At 40.7% G+C, this 15,954-nt stretch overlaps 1 protein-coding gene across 1 annotated transcript in view; it reads right to left on the bottom strand.

The window, feature by feature from the left end:
• Positions 1 to 1,163: 1,163 nt before the first annotated feature.
• det1 (DET1 partner of COP1 E3 ubiquitin ligase) overlaps positions 1,164 to 15,954 on the bottom strand; it is a 52,006-nt gene continuing 37,215 nt past the window's right edge. Inside the window, exons 10-11 of the mRNA XM_030130298.1 lie at positions 4,119 to 4,296; positions 1,164 to 1,477 (exon numbers count right to left, since the gene is read on the bottom strand). Coding sequence (XP_029986158.1) covers positions 1,436 to 1,477; positions 4,119 to 4,296 — 220 coding nt within the window. The 3' untranslated portion in view covers positions 1,164 to 1,435. The remainder of the gene's footprint in view (positions 1,478 to 4,118; positions 4,297 to 15,954) is intronic.

The following is a 15,954-nucleotide window of genomic DNA, read 5'->3' as shown; positions in this document are numbered from 1 at the left end:
GTCTGAGTCTATTCTGTCTGTTTTTCAGTCCTTTTGATTTGGCCTTTATATACTATAGAAACAAATGTTACTATACCCATGTTTGGGATCTGTTTTTTCAGGCGCTACTTCATCTATATCACAGGTGTCAAACATGTGTCCCGGGGGCCAAATTCGGCCCACCAAAGGGTTCAGTCTGGCAATTGGGATGAATTTGTGAAATGCAAAAATAGATATTAAGAAATTACACAATCTTTTTAGTTCACAGGTTCCACATTCAGACCAATTCAAATCTCCAGTGGGTCAGACCAGTCAAATTCTATCATTATAATCTATAAATACTCACAAATCCACATTTTTCCTTCTTGTAAATTGTAAATATTTCATGTATTTACACAAAAACAAAGTATAATTTCACAAAAAATGTGAATAATCTAAACAAATGTGAAGAACATTGAAATGTCTTAAGAAATAAGTGCAATTTTAACAACATTCTGCCTGATATTAAATGTGTGTGTTTGTGATCCACTGCGATCTGTACGTTATAAATGAACATGTGTAATGATAAACTGAGGCAGAATATAGTTAAAATTGCACTTATTTTTTCAGTTTGTTCATGTAATTCACATTGTTTAAAAGGACAGTTTGTAGACGCAAACATTTCGTTGTTTAATTTTACTTTTTCATTGTAAAATATAGAGAAAGTTTTGGAGTCGACATTATTTATATATTATTGTTATTATTTACTGGTCTGGCCCACTGCAGATCAGATTTAGCTGAATGTGGAACAGAACTAAAATGAGTTGACAGCCCTGATCTATATCATCTGCTCTGTTATTTTGTTCACTTTAACCTACTATAAAAAAACAAAAGGACAAAAAACACACAAAAATATATAAAATCTGATTTGAAAATGTATATAATTTATTGCATAATAACACAGATGCTGAACAAATCTTTCACAGACTTTCAAAGTGAATATTGGTTCCAATATTAGGTATAGAATATTAAAATGGTAATAAATTAAACTATACTCAAACATTTGACATTAAAGCAGATCTGTACAGAGGGTTTTTTTCCCCTAAAAGTGCGGTAATCAAACACGGTTATCATGAGAATTAGAATTTAAACGGTAATACTAACCGTCTGCAATTTACCGCAGTTTATTGTTATACAGGTAATCATTACATCTCTAGTTTGCATTTGGGTTGGGGGGGGGGTTAATCATTTGCTATTTCTTAGATTGTTTACAGCATGCGTTTCATATTTTAAATCGCACATATGAGCTGAAGCAGATGTCTGGAGCAGGAACCTGAAGCACAGATGGACGCCACAGAGGAATAGCAACATTATTACTGGGCAGGAAACGGTGAGATTGAACATTACTGTCGCACTCGCAGTCTGATCGCTTCCTGTACGCGCCGCAAAACTTATTCTCACATCATCCAAGGTTTATTTAAGTCCCCAGTGTCATTAAGATCTGCAGCGGTGGTCCAGCCTGAGTAGGTACGAAGGGGAGAAAGAATCAGATGAAACGCAGCTTGGACTTGTGGTTTTTTCACACATATGCACAATGTTCCAACTAAGGCTCATTTCATTGTATTTATGTGGGGAGTTTTTTCTCAAGTGTAGAAACAAGTGGAAAAAAATTTCCCGAAGCCTGTGATTTGTCATTGCTTCTAAGAAGCTGGATTCACTGAATTTCTGCCTTTTTCTTCTTAATTACTGATATAGTGATATAATTATTCATTAATTTAAGATTCCACAACTAATGAAATGAAACATATACATATAACACATCTGTTATACATAGAATATAGTATATACAAACTGAACATATTATATTATGACTTGACTTAATCTCAACTCATCTTTTTTAAAGGTTTTAAATAAAGGTTAATTAAAAAAAAAAAAAAAGATTTTTTTTTTCCTGAAAAATGCCATTTGCATAAACTCTGGAAATGTTTTAGCCTTTTTTTTCTTTATATTCCTGAACAAATCACATCTTTACGGAAGCGTATTGCATTCACACAAAAAAATAAAATTGGCTCTGTTTTTCTGAATTAACAAGATAATTATGTCGTTCATTCGCAAAAACAGCCGAATTATTTTTTTATGTGAATGCAATATCGTCCGTACATCTTGTATTTTTCTGTAGATTTTTTAATGTGTATATAATAAATCTAAACCAAAACCATTACATACACTTCTAATTTCTTGTAGTTTTTCACTAATGCACACAGTCTCTGCTTTGTATTTAAGTCTTATATGAAGTAAAGCCAATAAAAATTACAACCATGAGAAAAAACGTATACAAATTTTATGGCTTAAATATATACAAACATTTTTGAAGTGTAAAACTTTATGATACAAAATGACCTCTTCCTCCATCCATGTGACACAAAGGAAGTTTGGTGGATAGCTGGTCTGGGAAACAACGGCAGAAGCAGCGTTCAGTGTTCAGCAGGAAAAAGAAAGAAAGACCCTTTGGTTGGTTGTCAGAGGTGGTCTACCTCCAGCTCCCACCCCCCTGCCACATCAATCACTCTGTCTACATCTCCATTTACACTTCTTCCAGCCTCTCCTCCCCACAGCTCCGTCTTTGTTCTGCCGAGGAAGGGGAAAGAGGAGGAGAAGTGGTGCAGAGCAAAGAAAAAGGCAGAATGACTGCCTTCTCACCGAGGGGGGGGTGGAGTGAGCACAGTATGATGGAAGAGGAACAGTGGGTTCCATTAGGAGGAGAACGAAAAAAAAAAGGAGGAGAATGAAGGAGGGAGAGAAGGAGGCACCGAGTTCAGAGGAGGAGAAGAGGAACAGTGGGTTACATTAGGAGGAGAACGAAAAAAAAAGGAGGAGAATGAAGGAGGTGGAGAAGGAGGCGCCGAGTTCAGAGGAGGAGAAGAGGAACAGTGGGTTCCATTAGGAGGAGAACAAAAAAAAAAAAAGGAGGAGAATGAAGGAGGTGGAGAAGGAGGCGCCGAGTTCAGAGGAGGAGAAGAGGAACAGTGGGTTCCATTAGGAGGAGAACGAAAAAAAAAAGGAGGAGAATGAAGGAGGTGGAGAAGGAGGCGCCGAGTTCAGAGGAGGAGAAGAGGAACAGTGGGTTCCATTAGGAGGAGAACGAAAAAAAAAAGGAGGAGAATGAAGGAGGTGGAGAAGGAGGTACCGAGTCTGTGGAGGAGAAGAGGAACAGTGGGGTTCCATTAGGAGGAGAACCGAAAAAAAAAAAGGAGGAGAAATGAAGGAGGTGGAGAAGGAGCGCCGAGTTCAGAGAAGGAGAAGAGGAACAGTGGGTTCCATTAGGAGGAGAACGAAAAAAAAAAAGGAGGAGAATGAAGGAGGTGGAGAAGGAGGCGCCGAGTTCAGAGTAGGAGAAGAGGAACAGTGGGTTCCATTAGGAGGAGAACGGAAAAAAAAAGGAGGAGAATGAAGGAGGTGGAGAAGGAGGCGCCGAGTTCAGAGGAGGAGAAGAGGAACAGTGGGTTCCATTAGGAGGAGAATGAAGGAGGTGGAGAAGGAGGTACCGAGTCTGTGGAGGAGAAGAGGGCGGACCGCAGGACAAACTGGTTGAAGTGTTCAGTTCCTCCTGATGGAACATGTTTGTTGGCTGTTAACTGAAGAACCCCCCCCCCCCTCAGATGCTCCTGCAGTTTGGTCCAAGTGTGAGGCCAAAGGTGTGTGGTGTGTGTGTGTCTGTGTGTGTGTGTGTGTGTGTGTGTGTGCATGTCTGTGTGTGTACGTGTGTGTGCATGTCTGTGTGTTTGTGTGTATGTGTGTGTGCGTGTCTGTGTGTGTGCGTGTGTGCATGTGCGTGTGTGTGTGCGTGTGTATGCGTGTCTGCGTGTGTGCATGTCTGTGTGTTTGTCCGTGTGTGTGTGTGTGTACATCTGTGTGTGTGTGGGTGTGTGTTTGTGTGCGTATCTGTGTGTGTATCTGTGTGTGTGTGCGTTATCTCTGTGTGTGTGTGTGTTGTGTGCGTATCTGTGTGTGTGTGTGCGTATCTCTGTGTGTGTGTGTGTGTTTGTGTGCGTATCTGTGTGTGTGTGTGTGCGTATCTGTGTGTGTGTATCTGTGTGTGTGTGTGTATCTGTGTGTGTGTGTGCGTGTCTGTGCACACACATTCACACTCACGCACATACGTGTCTCATGTGGAAGTTGACCACATATTCAGCGTTGGTGCGTTGGACAGAGATGGCGAAGGGTTCGAAGGGGTGGAAGGTGAAGGCCACCAGGCGGCGGACGGCGTGGTTGACGGGTCGACCCAGTAGACCCGCCTGGATCTTAAACTTCAGCAGCCCCGAGTCACGAGCATAAAACCTGAAGAGTTGAACAGAAGCAGGAAACGGAATCAGAATCCTGTTTATTGTCATGTAAGTGCACAGGGGTTCACATCAGTAGGAATCTGCTTCAGTGGTTTAGTTTAAACACAGAACATGGAGGGGGTAAGAAGCATGGAGTAAAAAAGAAAAGAAAAGAAAGAAAGCAGTCAGATAGACTTCCAGTGGACTATCAAATGTGGTTAAATATCCAGCAGTAGCTGGTTGACCCCCCGTGTGGAACCCCAGGTTCTAGAAGTGCTGGTTCTGATCCTGGGCTCAGCTGACTTTAGGGAAAACATGTTCGTCTAGATTTTATAAGCACTGACAGAAAAACTGTTCAGTAAATCATTCTCTAAAATTGAAATGACAATCAATATATTAATACCAACATTTAGGGACTGAAGTGAGTGAATGTGTGTACGTGTGAAGACACAACTATCGGTGGTGGTGGTGGGGGGGGGGGGGGGGGTACTGCCCCTCGAGGTCAGAATATGGATTTGAAAAACACACCCCCTTTTCACATCCCACCCTCAGGACTAACAATGATAAAGTCCAGGATCTAGAACCCATGGTTGAACTAGAGTCACACATATATATATATACATATATATATATATATATAATATATATATATATATATATATATATATACACACACATATATACATACACACACACACAGGGTGGGGAAGCAAAATGTACAATATTTTGAGGCAGGGATTGAAAGACAGTTATGACCAATTAGTTTATTGAAAGACATGAGAATTTATTTGCCACAAGAAAATGTCCATAATAGAAAATGTTTTTATTCTATGTGTCCTCCTTCTTTCTCAATACTGCCTTCACACACTTCCTGAAACTTGCACAAGTGTTCCTCAAATATTGGGGTGACAACTTCTCCCATTCTTCTTTAATAGTATCTTCCAGACTTCTGGTAATAGTTTTGCTCATAGTCATTCTCTTCTTTCCATTATAAACAGTCTTTAGGGACACTCCAACTATTTTTGAAATCTCCTTTGGTGTGACGAGTGCATTCAGCAAATCACACACTCTTTGACGTTTGCTTTCCTGATTACTCATATGGGCAAAAGTTTGTGAAAAGGTATGGATAATAGTGTTAGGTATGATTATGACATCAGTATATGTTTGGGTTCAAAACAACTGACGTAGTGCCTGCTGAGAAAAAACAACTAAATGTTCATTGTACATTTTGCTTCCCCACCCTGTGTGTGTGTGTGTGTGTGTGTGTGTGTGTGTGTATATGTTAGTGCTGAGCAGCAATTAAAATTTTTAATTGCAATTAATTTTTGTGATTTCTGCAATTAATCGCATAGCTATTTTTTGGGGTGGGGGTGGGGGGGCAGCATCAACAGCGTGTATTGCCTCTAAGTGATATTTCAGACTGGAAGTACTCTGGTGATAAAAATAATTCCACGTCAGTTCTTCTCCCCCCCACCATCTGAAGACATTTCAAATGAAAATGTCCATGGAACAGGCCGCTGCTGGTACACATGTTTATGTCCACGCGTTTATTTCCGCTTGTGAGTGATTGACAGGAATCTTAGTCCCACTAATCAGCACTAATACTAATAAGCCCAATAATATGTGATGTTCGGTTGTTAAAAGCACCAAAGGGGGCCCTCTAGTGGTCGGAACAAGTGTCACTAAGATGTTTTTTCCTTTCGCTGTTCCCGGAGTCAGTTCGGACATAAGAAGGAACTAACAGACACGTTTCTTTCACTCTGTTTGTATGGCCCCAAAAACGTTTGCCTGTGAGTATTTTCTGTTCAGTTGTCAGAATGAATAGTATCAAATATCTCTGATGTGAACCTTTGTTGCGGGATAAAAAGATGTTGTAAATCTTAAGTTAATCTGTAAATGCTAATTGTTAGCGTGTCTATGGAGCTAATCACATTGTAAATCACATTGTAAATGAGTAAAGGTTAATTCAAAGGCTGGCATATTATACCTAAACACAACCAATGATTTACATAAACTTAGCATAGCCTGCAAAAGATATAGCAACCCATCTCCGACTGCTAGCATAAACAAATTAGCTTAAACATGTTAATAACACATTGTACACATTTAAATAAATGTTAATTTTTTGTCCATCTGTAACACAGTAGCTTTTGATATTTTCATTTAAAATTATTTGAAACTAACTAATATTTCACGTGTGTTCTGATGTGTTCAAAAGATGTAAAACTATGATGCACATTTATTTAAATAAAATGTGTTGATCTTGTTGATGAAAAAGTGGATCAAGCCCACTCTTCCCGCCCACTTGTTAGGCCTGAGCCGAGTAAAGCCGGCGCAGGGCCTATTGAGTCTGCAGTGGGCGCATGGGGACGAAATCGCCAGTGATGCTGGTCGCCTTTCGCCACTGTCGCCACTCACACATATTCACATTCACGGCACTGAGACCTTTCCGACGATGTACATGACATGTGCACAAATCGCATATTTACACCTGCTCAGAATGAATGGGAGTCAATGGGACACACCCACTCGGGGTCAGTCACGTGGGTGTAAGTGCACGACACGTGACATCTGACCCCACAGACATGTGGGGGAGCTCGAGAGCTTTCACATAAGGCAAAATATGTGTTGCCATAGAAACGGCTATATTGTTCTTGCTAAGATTATTATTAGGCCCGAGCCGAGTAAAGCCGGCGCAGGGCCTATTGAGTCTGCAGTGGGCGCATGGGGACGAAATCGCCAGTGACGCTGGTCGCCTTTTCGCCACTGTCGCCACTCTCACACACATATTCACATTCACGGCACTGAGACCTTTCCGACGATGTACATGACATGTGCACAAATCGCATATTTACACCTGCTCAGAATGAATGGGAGGCAATGGGACACGCCCACTCGGGGTCAGTCACGTTGGTGTAAGTGCACGACACGTGACATCTGACCCCACAGACATGTGGGGGAGCTCGAGAGCTTTCACATAAGGCAAAATATGTGGTTGCCATAGAAACGGCTATATTGTTCTTGCTCAGATTCTTATTATTTTTCTTATTTTTCTTCTCCTGCGCTTTGAGCTAAAATTTGACCCCCGGAACATTTACGAAAACTCATCAAATTTTGCCCAAAATTCAGAAGTGCGAGAAATTGAATTTACATATAGGTTTCGTAGATGGTCGGTAAGAAATGTTGCCGCAGCGCCCCCTTGAAAAATGGAAATGCATTACGCCAATGGAGCACGTCCAACGTAAAGTTTTGTTGTAGAGCCACGAAAAATCGAACATAGATTCATCATGAGGAGACAAACAAAAAATATTATAATGGCCACGCCCCAAAACCAACCCTTAGTCGGCCATATTGGATTGAATTTCCAAAATGCTGAGTCAGCGTTTTCGCTGATGTCGTATTTAACTATCTCCTCCTTGGGCCGTTGGCCAAATGAGCTCAAAATTGGTGTACAGTATCTAGAGAAGTGTGGCATCAAAAGTTAGCCGATTTTTTTGGATAGGTGTCACCGTTTTTGTGTTACGACGTCGCAAACTTTGCAAAGTTTCTTTGTGAATTTACCATACAAAAATTGCTTCAGCTCAGACATACGAACACCGATTTGGCTGAAATTGGACTCAGACTTCTATCTCCAAGTCCTACACCCATTTATTAAAAGAAATTGAAATTTTGCACTATAGCGCCCCCTACAAATGTACATTTACAAAAATGAAATCAGTTCGGACATACGAGCACCATTTGGCTCAAATTTGACTCAGACATCTGTCTCCCAGGCCTACACCTATTTGTCAAAAGAAACTGAAATTTTGCACTACAGCGCCCCCCTACAAAAATTTTTAATATTTTTTTATTAAAATTTCTTCAGTTCGGACATACGAACACCGATTTGGCTCAAATTTGACTCAGACGTCTATCTCCCAGGCCTACACCCATTTATCAGAAATATTTGAAATTCGGTGCCATAGCGCCCCCTACAATTTTACCTTTATGAACATTACTTCACGTTAGACATACGAATACCAATTTGGCTCAAATTTGAATCAGTTGTCAGTCTCCCAGGCCTACACCCATTTATCAAAAGAAATTGTCACTTCGCTCAGTAGCGCCCCCTACAAATTTACCTTCACGAAAATTGCATCAATTCGGACATATGAACACTGATTTAGCTCAAATTTGACTCAGTGGTACATCTCGCAAACCTACACCCATTCAATGGTAGAAATTTATTTTTAGCTGCATAGCGCCCCCTACAGATTTGCTTATACAAAACTTTCTTTAGTTCGGACATACAAAGATTTGCCTCAAATTTGAATCAGTTGTCGATCTCCCAGGTCTACACCCATTCATCAGAAGAAACTGAAATTTGGTGCTAGAGCGCCACCTGCTGAACGATGGGCATACTTCCACTGGACGTGCCCTTGCCGAGGGCCTTTAAATGCCACTTGCGGCTTTAATTTTTCTTATTTTTCTTTATTTTTCTTCTCCTGCTCTTTGAGCTCAAATTTGACCCCCTGAATATTTACGAAAACTCACCAATTTTGCCGAAAATTCAGAAGTGCGAGAAATTGAATTTACATATAGGTTTCGTAGATGTTGGTAAAGAAATGATGCGGCAGCGCCCCCTTGAAAAGTGGAAATGCATTGCGCCAATGGGAGCGCGTCCAACATAAATTTCGTCGTAGAGCCATGAAAACTGGTAGACAGATTCATCATGAGGAGACAAACAAAAAATATTATTATGGCCACGCCCCTAAATCCACCCTTAGTCGGCCATATTGGATTAAAATTTCCAAAATGCTGAGTCAGCGTTTTCGCTGACGTTGTATTTTAACTATCTCCTACTAAGGCGTTTGGCCAAATGAGCTCAAAATCGGTGTACAGTATCTAGAGAAGTGGGGCATCAAAAGTTAGCCGAATTTTTGAATCGGTGTCACCGTTTTTGTGCGACGAGGTTGCAAACTTTGCGAAGTTTTTTTGAAAATTTACCATCACAAAAATTGCTTCAGCTCAGACATACAAACACCGATTTGGCTGAAATTTGACTCAGACGTCCATCGCCCAGGCCTACACCCATTTATTAAAAGAAATTGAAATTTCGCACTATAGCGCCCCCTACAAATGTACATTTACAAAAATGACATCAGTTCGGACATATGAACACCGATTTGGCTCAAATTTGACTCAGACATCTGTTTCCCAGGCCTACACCTATTTGTCAAAAGAAACTGAAATTCTGCACCACAGCGCCCCCTACAAAAACTTTTAATTTTTTTTTTTTTTTTTAGGCCCGAGCCGAGTAAAGCCGGCGCAGGGCCTATTGAGTCTGCAGTGGGCGCATGGGGACAAAATCGCCAGTGGCGCGGTCGCCTTTCGCCACTGTCACCACTCTCACACATATTCACATTCACAGCACTGAGACCTTTCCGAAGATGTATATGACATGTGCACAAATCGCATATTTACACCTGCTCAGATGAATGGGAGTCAATAGGACACGCCCACTCGGGGTCAGTCACATGGGTGTAAAGTGCACGACACGTGACATCTGACCCCACAGACATGTGGGGGACCTCGAGAGCTTTCACATAAGGCCAAATACGTGGTTGCCACGGAAACGGCTATACTGTTCTTGCTCAAATTCTTATTATTTTAGGCCCGAGCCGAGTAAGCCGGCGCAGGGCCTATTGAGTCTGCATTGGGCGCATGGGGACGAAATCGCCAGTGACGCAGTCGCCTTTCGCCACTGTCGCCACTCTCACACATATTCACATTCACGGCACTGAGACCTTTCCGACGATGTACATGACATGTGCACAAATCGCATATTTACACCTGCTCTGAATGAATGGGAGTCAATGGGACATGCCAAGTGGGGGTCAGTCACGTGTGTCTGAGTGCACCACACGTGACATCTGACCCCACACACATGTGGGGGACCTCAAGAGCTTTCAAATAAAGTCAAATACGTGGTTACCACGGAAACGGCTATATTGTTCTTGCTCAGATTATTATTATTTTTATTCATTTATTTATTTTTAGGCCCGAGCCGAGTAAAGCCGGCGCAGGGCCTATTGAGTCTGCAGTGGGCGCATGGGGACGAAATCGCCAGTGACGCGGTCGCCTTTCGCCACTGTCGCCACTCTCACACATATTCACATTCACGGCACTGACACCTTTCCGAAGATGTACATGACGTGCACAAATCGCATATTTACACCTGCTCAGAATGAATGGAGTCAATGGGACACGCCCACTCGGGTCAGTCATGTGGGTGTAAGTGCACGACACGTGACATCTGACCCCATAGACATGTGGGGGACCTCGAGAGCTTTGACATAAGGCCAAATACGTGGTTGCCATAGAAACGGCTATATTGTTCTTGCTCAGATTCTTATTATTTTTATTTATTTATTTATTTTTTTTATTTATTTTTCTTCTCCTGCTCTTTGAGCTCAATTTGACCCCCTGACATTTATGAAAACTCACCAAATTTTGCCGAAAATTCAGGAGTGCGAGAAATTGAATTTACATATAGGTTTCGTAGATGTCGGTAAAGAAATGTTGCTGCAGCGCCCCTTGAAAAGTGGAAATGCATTGCGCCAATGGGAGCACGTCCAACATAAAGTTTGTCATTGAGCCACGAAAATCAGTACACAGATTCATCATGAGGAGACAAACAAAAAATATTATTATGGCCACGCCCCTAAACCCACCCTTAGTCGGCCATATTGGATTGAAATTTCCAAAATGCTGAGTCAGCGTTTTCGCTGACGTATTTTAACTATCTCCTACTAAGCCGTTTGGCCAAATGAGCTCAAAATCGGTGTACAGTATCTACACAAGGGGGGCATCAAAAGTTAGCCGAATTTTTGGAATCGGTGTCACCGTTTTTGTGCGACGAGGTTGCAAACTTTGCGAAGTTTTTTCGAAAATTTACCATCACAAAAATTGCTTCAGCTCAGACATACAAACACCGATTTGGCTGACATTTGACTCAGACGTCCATCTCCCAGGCCTACACCCATTTATTAAAAGAAATTGAAGTTTTGCACTATAGTGCCCCCTACAAATGTACATTTACAAAAATGACATCAGTTCGGACATACGAACACTGATTTGGCTGAAATTTGACTCAGACATCTGTCTCCCAGGCCTACACCTATTTATCAACAGAAACTGAAATTTTGCACTACAGCGCCCCCTACAAAAAATTTTTATATTTTTTTATTAAAATTGCTTCAGTTCAGACATACGAACACCGATTTTGCTCAAATTTGACTCAGATGTCTATCTCTCAGGCCTACACCCATTTATCAGAAAAATTTGAAATTTGGTGCCAAAGCGCCCCCTACAAATTTACCTTTACGAAAATTACTTCACTTCAGATATACGAACACCAATTTGGCTCAAATTTGAATCAGTTGTCTATCTCCCAGGCCTAAACCCATTTATCAGAAGAAATTGCCATGTCGCTCAGTAGCGCCCCCTACAAATTTACCTTCACGAAAATTGCATTAATTCAGACATATGAACACCGATTTGGCTCAAATTTGACTCAGTGGTACATCTCGCAGGCCTACACCCATTCAACGGAAGAAATTTAATTTTAGCTGCATAGCGCCCCCTACAGATTTACTTATACAACAGTTTCTCTAGTTTGGACATACGAACACTGATTTGTCTCAATTTGAATCAATTGTCAATCTCCCAGGCCTACGCCCATTCATCAGAATCAGTATCTAGAGAAGTGGGGCATCAAAAGTTATTTTTTGGATTGGTGTCACCGTTTTTGTGTGACGACGTCGCAAACTTTGCAAAGTTTCTGCGCGAATTTACCATTACAAAAATTGCTTCAGCTCAGACATACAAACACCGATTTGGCTCAAATTTGACTCAGACGTCCATCTCCCAGGCCTACACCCATTTTATAAAAAAATTGAAATTTCGCACTATAGCGCCCCCTACAAATGTACATTTAAAAAAATGACATCAGTTTGGAGATACGAACACCAATTTGGCTCACATTTGACTCAGACATCTGTCTCCCCGGTCTACACCTATTGTCAAAAGAAACTGAAAATTTTGCACTACAGCGCCCCCTACAAAAATTTTAATATTTTTTTCTCAAAATTTCTTCAGTTCGTACATACAAACACCGATTTTGCTCAAATTTGACTCAGACGTCTATCTCCCAGGCCTACACCCATTTATCAGAAATATTTGAAATTCGGTGCCATAGCGCCCCCTACAATTTTACCTTTACGAAAATTACTTCACGTTAGACATACGAATACCAATTTGGCTCAAATTTGAATCAGTGTTCAGTCTCCCAGGCCTACACCCATTTATCAAAAGAAATTGCCACTTCGCTCATTAGCGCCCCCTAATAATTTACCTTCACGAAAATTGTATTAATTCGGACATACGAACACTGATTTAGCTCAAATTTCACTCAGTGGTACATCTCGCAAACCTACACCCATTCAATGGTAGAAATTTATTTTAGCTGCATAGCGCCCCCTACAGATTTACTTATCCAAAACTTTCTTTAGTTCGGACATACAAACAAAGATTTGCCTCAAATTTGAATCAGTTGTCGATCTCCCAGGCCTACACCCATTCATCAGAAGACATTGAAATTTGGTACTAGAGTGCCACCTGCTGAACGATGGACATACTTCTACTGGACATGCCCGTGGCGAGGGCCTTTAGATGCCGCTTGCGGCTTCAATTTTTATTTTTATTTTTTTTTGTCTTATTTTTCTTTCTCCTGCGCTTTGAGCTCAATTTTGACCCCCTGAACATTTACGAAAACTCACCAAATTTTGCCCAAAATTCAGAAGTGCGAGAAATTGAATTTACATATAGGTTTTGTAGATGTCGGTAAAGAAATGTTGCAGCAGTGCCCCCTTGAAAAGTGGAAATGCATTATGCCAATGGGAGCACGTCCAACATAAAGTTTGTCGTAGAGCCACGAAAATCGGTACACAGATTCATCATGAGGAGACAAACAAAAAATATTATTATGGCCATGCCCCTAAACCAACAGAAAGTCGGCCATATTGGATTGAATTTTCCAAAATGCTGAGTCAGCATTTTCGCTGACGTCGTATTTTAACTATCTCCTCCTTGGGTGTTTGGCTAAATGAGCTGAAAATCGGTGTACAGTATCTAGAGAAGTGAGGCATCAAAAGTTAGTCGAATTTTTGGGATCGGTGTCACCGTTTTTTTGGTACAAGGTCATAAAATTTGCAAAGTTTTTCCGAAAATTTTCCATTACAAAAATTGCTTCAGCTCGGACGTACGAACATCTTTTTGTCTCAAATTTGAATCAGAGGTCTATCTCCCAAGCCTACACCCATTTATTAAAAGAAATTGAAATTTCGCACAATTGCGCAACCTGCAAAGTTACCTTTACAAAAATTGTTTCAGCTCAGACATACAAACACCGATTTGGCTCAAATTTGAATCAGTTGTCTATCTCCCAGGCCTACACCTATTCATCTGAAAAATTTGAGATTTGGCTCCATAGCACCCTCTACAAATTTATTTTACTAAAATTGATTTAGTTTGGACATATGATCACCTATTTGCCTCAAATTTGAATCAGTTGCCAATCTCCCAGGCCTACACCCATTTGTCAGAAGACATTGAAAATTCACACAATAGTGCCCCCTACAAATTTACCTTTATGAAAATTGCATCAGTTTGGATATACGAACACCGATTTGGCTCAAATTTGACTCAGTGGTACATCTCACAGGCCAACACCCATTCAATGGAAGAAATTGAATTTTGGCTGCATAGCACCCCCTACAGATTTACTTATACAAAAACGTCTTTAGTTTGGCCATAGAAACAAAGATTTGCTTCAAATTTGAATCAGTTGTCAATCTCACAGGTCTACACCCATTCATCAGAAGACATTGAAATTTGGTGCTAGAGCACCACCTGCTGAACAATGGACATACTTGTACTGGACGTGCCCGTGGCGAGGGCCTTTCAATGCCGCTTGCGGCTTTAATTATATTTGTTCTATATTCTACTTAAACACTTGGACTAGATACTCACTCTTTTGTTCACATTTGAAGTGTGGGCATTGAATTGTACCTGAAAGGGAGGTTTTGATTTGCTTCTCCAAATAAATAAAGAATGAAAAAGGGTTCTTCTGTGAAACTGATCCTAAAAACAGGACAGAGGGGCTAAACATTCAAACCAGATGTAGACAAATGTTTTGAAGCAGGTTTGGAAGAACTGTGAGTCTACTTAAAAAATAAATACTTACTGAGAGAAAAGAGAAACTAATTTTCAAATAAAAACCCATTTTTATATTATTTTACATTATATTTAATACAAAAATCTGCATGTAACATGGTAAAAAATGACACAAAAATTACATTCTACTATTTTTTTTCTAATATCTCTTTATTCTCTCACGGGTGCATTTTGGGAATCAAAGTAAATATTCAAGGCAGAGTGTTTTTACAAAAATTACCGCTGTTGTAAAATCATTTGTGATTTATTTGTGTTTAAATGTTCAATATCTGTATGTAACACCAGTGGACGCGATGGGTTCCACCCCAAACCTGGAATGAGACTCAGATTGCTGCCAAACCCAAATGTCTGGATTAGAAAAACCACTAGGATCCACACATTGAACACAGTGTCTGTATTTACAGTCTATAGAAGAGCATTTACACACATTTACACATCTAATGCACTGACACCTAGGCAGATTTAATGTCCATATTTGGGTCCTATTTTGGACCCAATATTTGATTATAATTTCATTAACTATGGGATGGATTAGAGCAAGAGGATAATTTTTCTCTGTATTTATCTGAGGTCATCATTAGGTCCATCCTGGGGTAAATATGTCTACATTTACCTTTTATTATTGGGTCTAAAAAGATGGAACAGTGTCAGATACTGAAATAAACCCAGTTTCTTAAAAGCACCCCAAAAAAAACGTTTAAAAAAATAATTTAGCATCTTTGTCACTGTAACAACAAAAATATTCAAATAAGTAAATAAATGTAGGCAGTAAGGAGTTAAGCTTCAGTGGAGATGTTTTTTTTTTTAACTATACATTTACATAAATATGGACTTATACATATGAAACCACACAGATACCAGACAGACAGACAGACAGACAGACAGACAGACTATATTGCCAAAAGTACTGTCTCCCCCATCCAAATAATCAGACTCAGCTGTTCCAGTCCCTTCCATGTCCACAGGTGTATTAAATCCAGCCCTTGGCATGCAGACTGCTTTTACAAACATTTGGGACAGAATGGGTCTCTCTCAGGAGCTCAGTGAATTCCAGCGTGGAACTGTGATAGGATGCCACCTGTGAAACAAATCCAGTGGTGACATTTCCTGGCTCCTAAATATTCCACAGTCAACTGTCAGATGGATTATAAGAAAGTGGAAGTGTTTGGGAACGACAGCGACTCAGCCACGCAGTGGTAGGCCACGGAAACTGACAGAGCGGGGTCAGCGGATGCTGAGGCGCAAAGTGTGAAGAGGTGGACGACTTTCTGCAGAGTCAATGGTACAGACCTCCAAACTTCATGTGTCCTTCAGATTAGCTCCAGAACAGTGCGCACAGAGCTTCATGGAATGGGTTTCCGTGGCCGAGCGGCCGCATCCAAGCCATACATCAGTAAGT

Source organism: Sphaeramia orbicularis, unplaced genomic scaffold (genome assembly GCF_902148855.1).
Source record: "Sphaeramia orbicularis unplaced genomic scaffold, fSphaOr1.1, whole genome shotgun sequence".
Lineage (NCBI taxonomy): Eukaryota > Metazoa > Chordata > Actinopteri > Kurtiformes > Apogonidae > Sphaeramia > Sphaeramia orbicularis.
The sequence above is the reverse complement of the archived record's forward strand: the minus strand, read 5'-3'. Positions and strand labels throughout refer to the sequence as shown.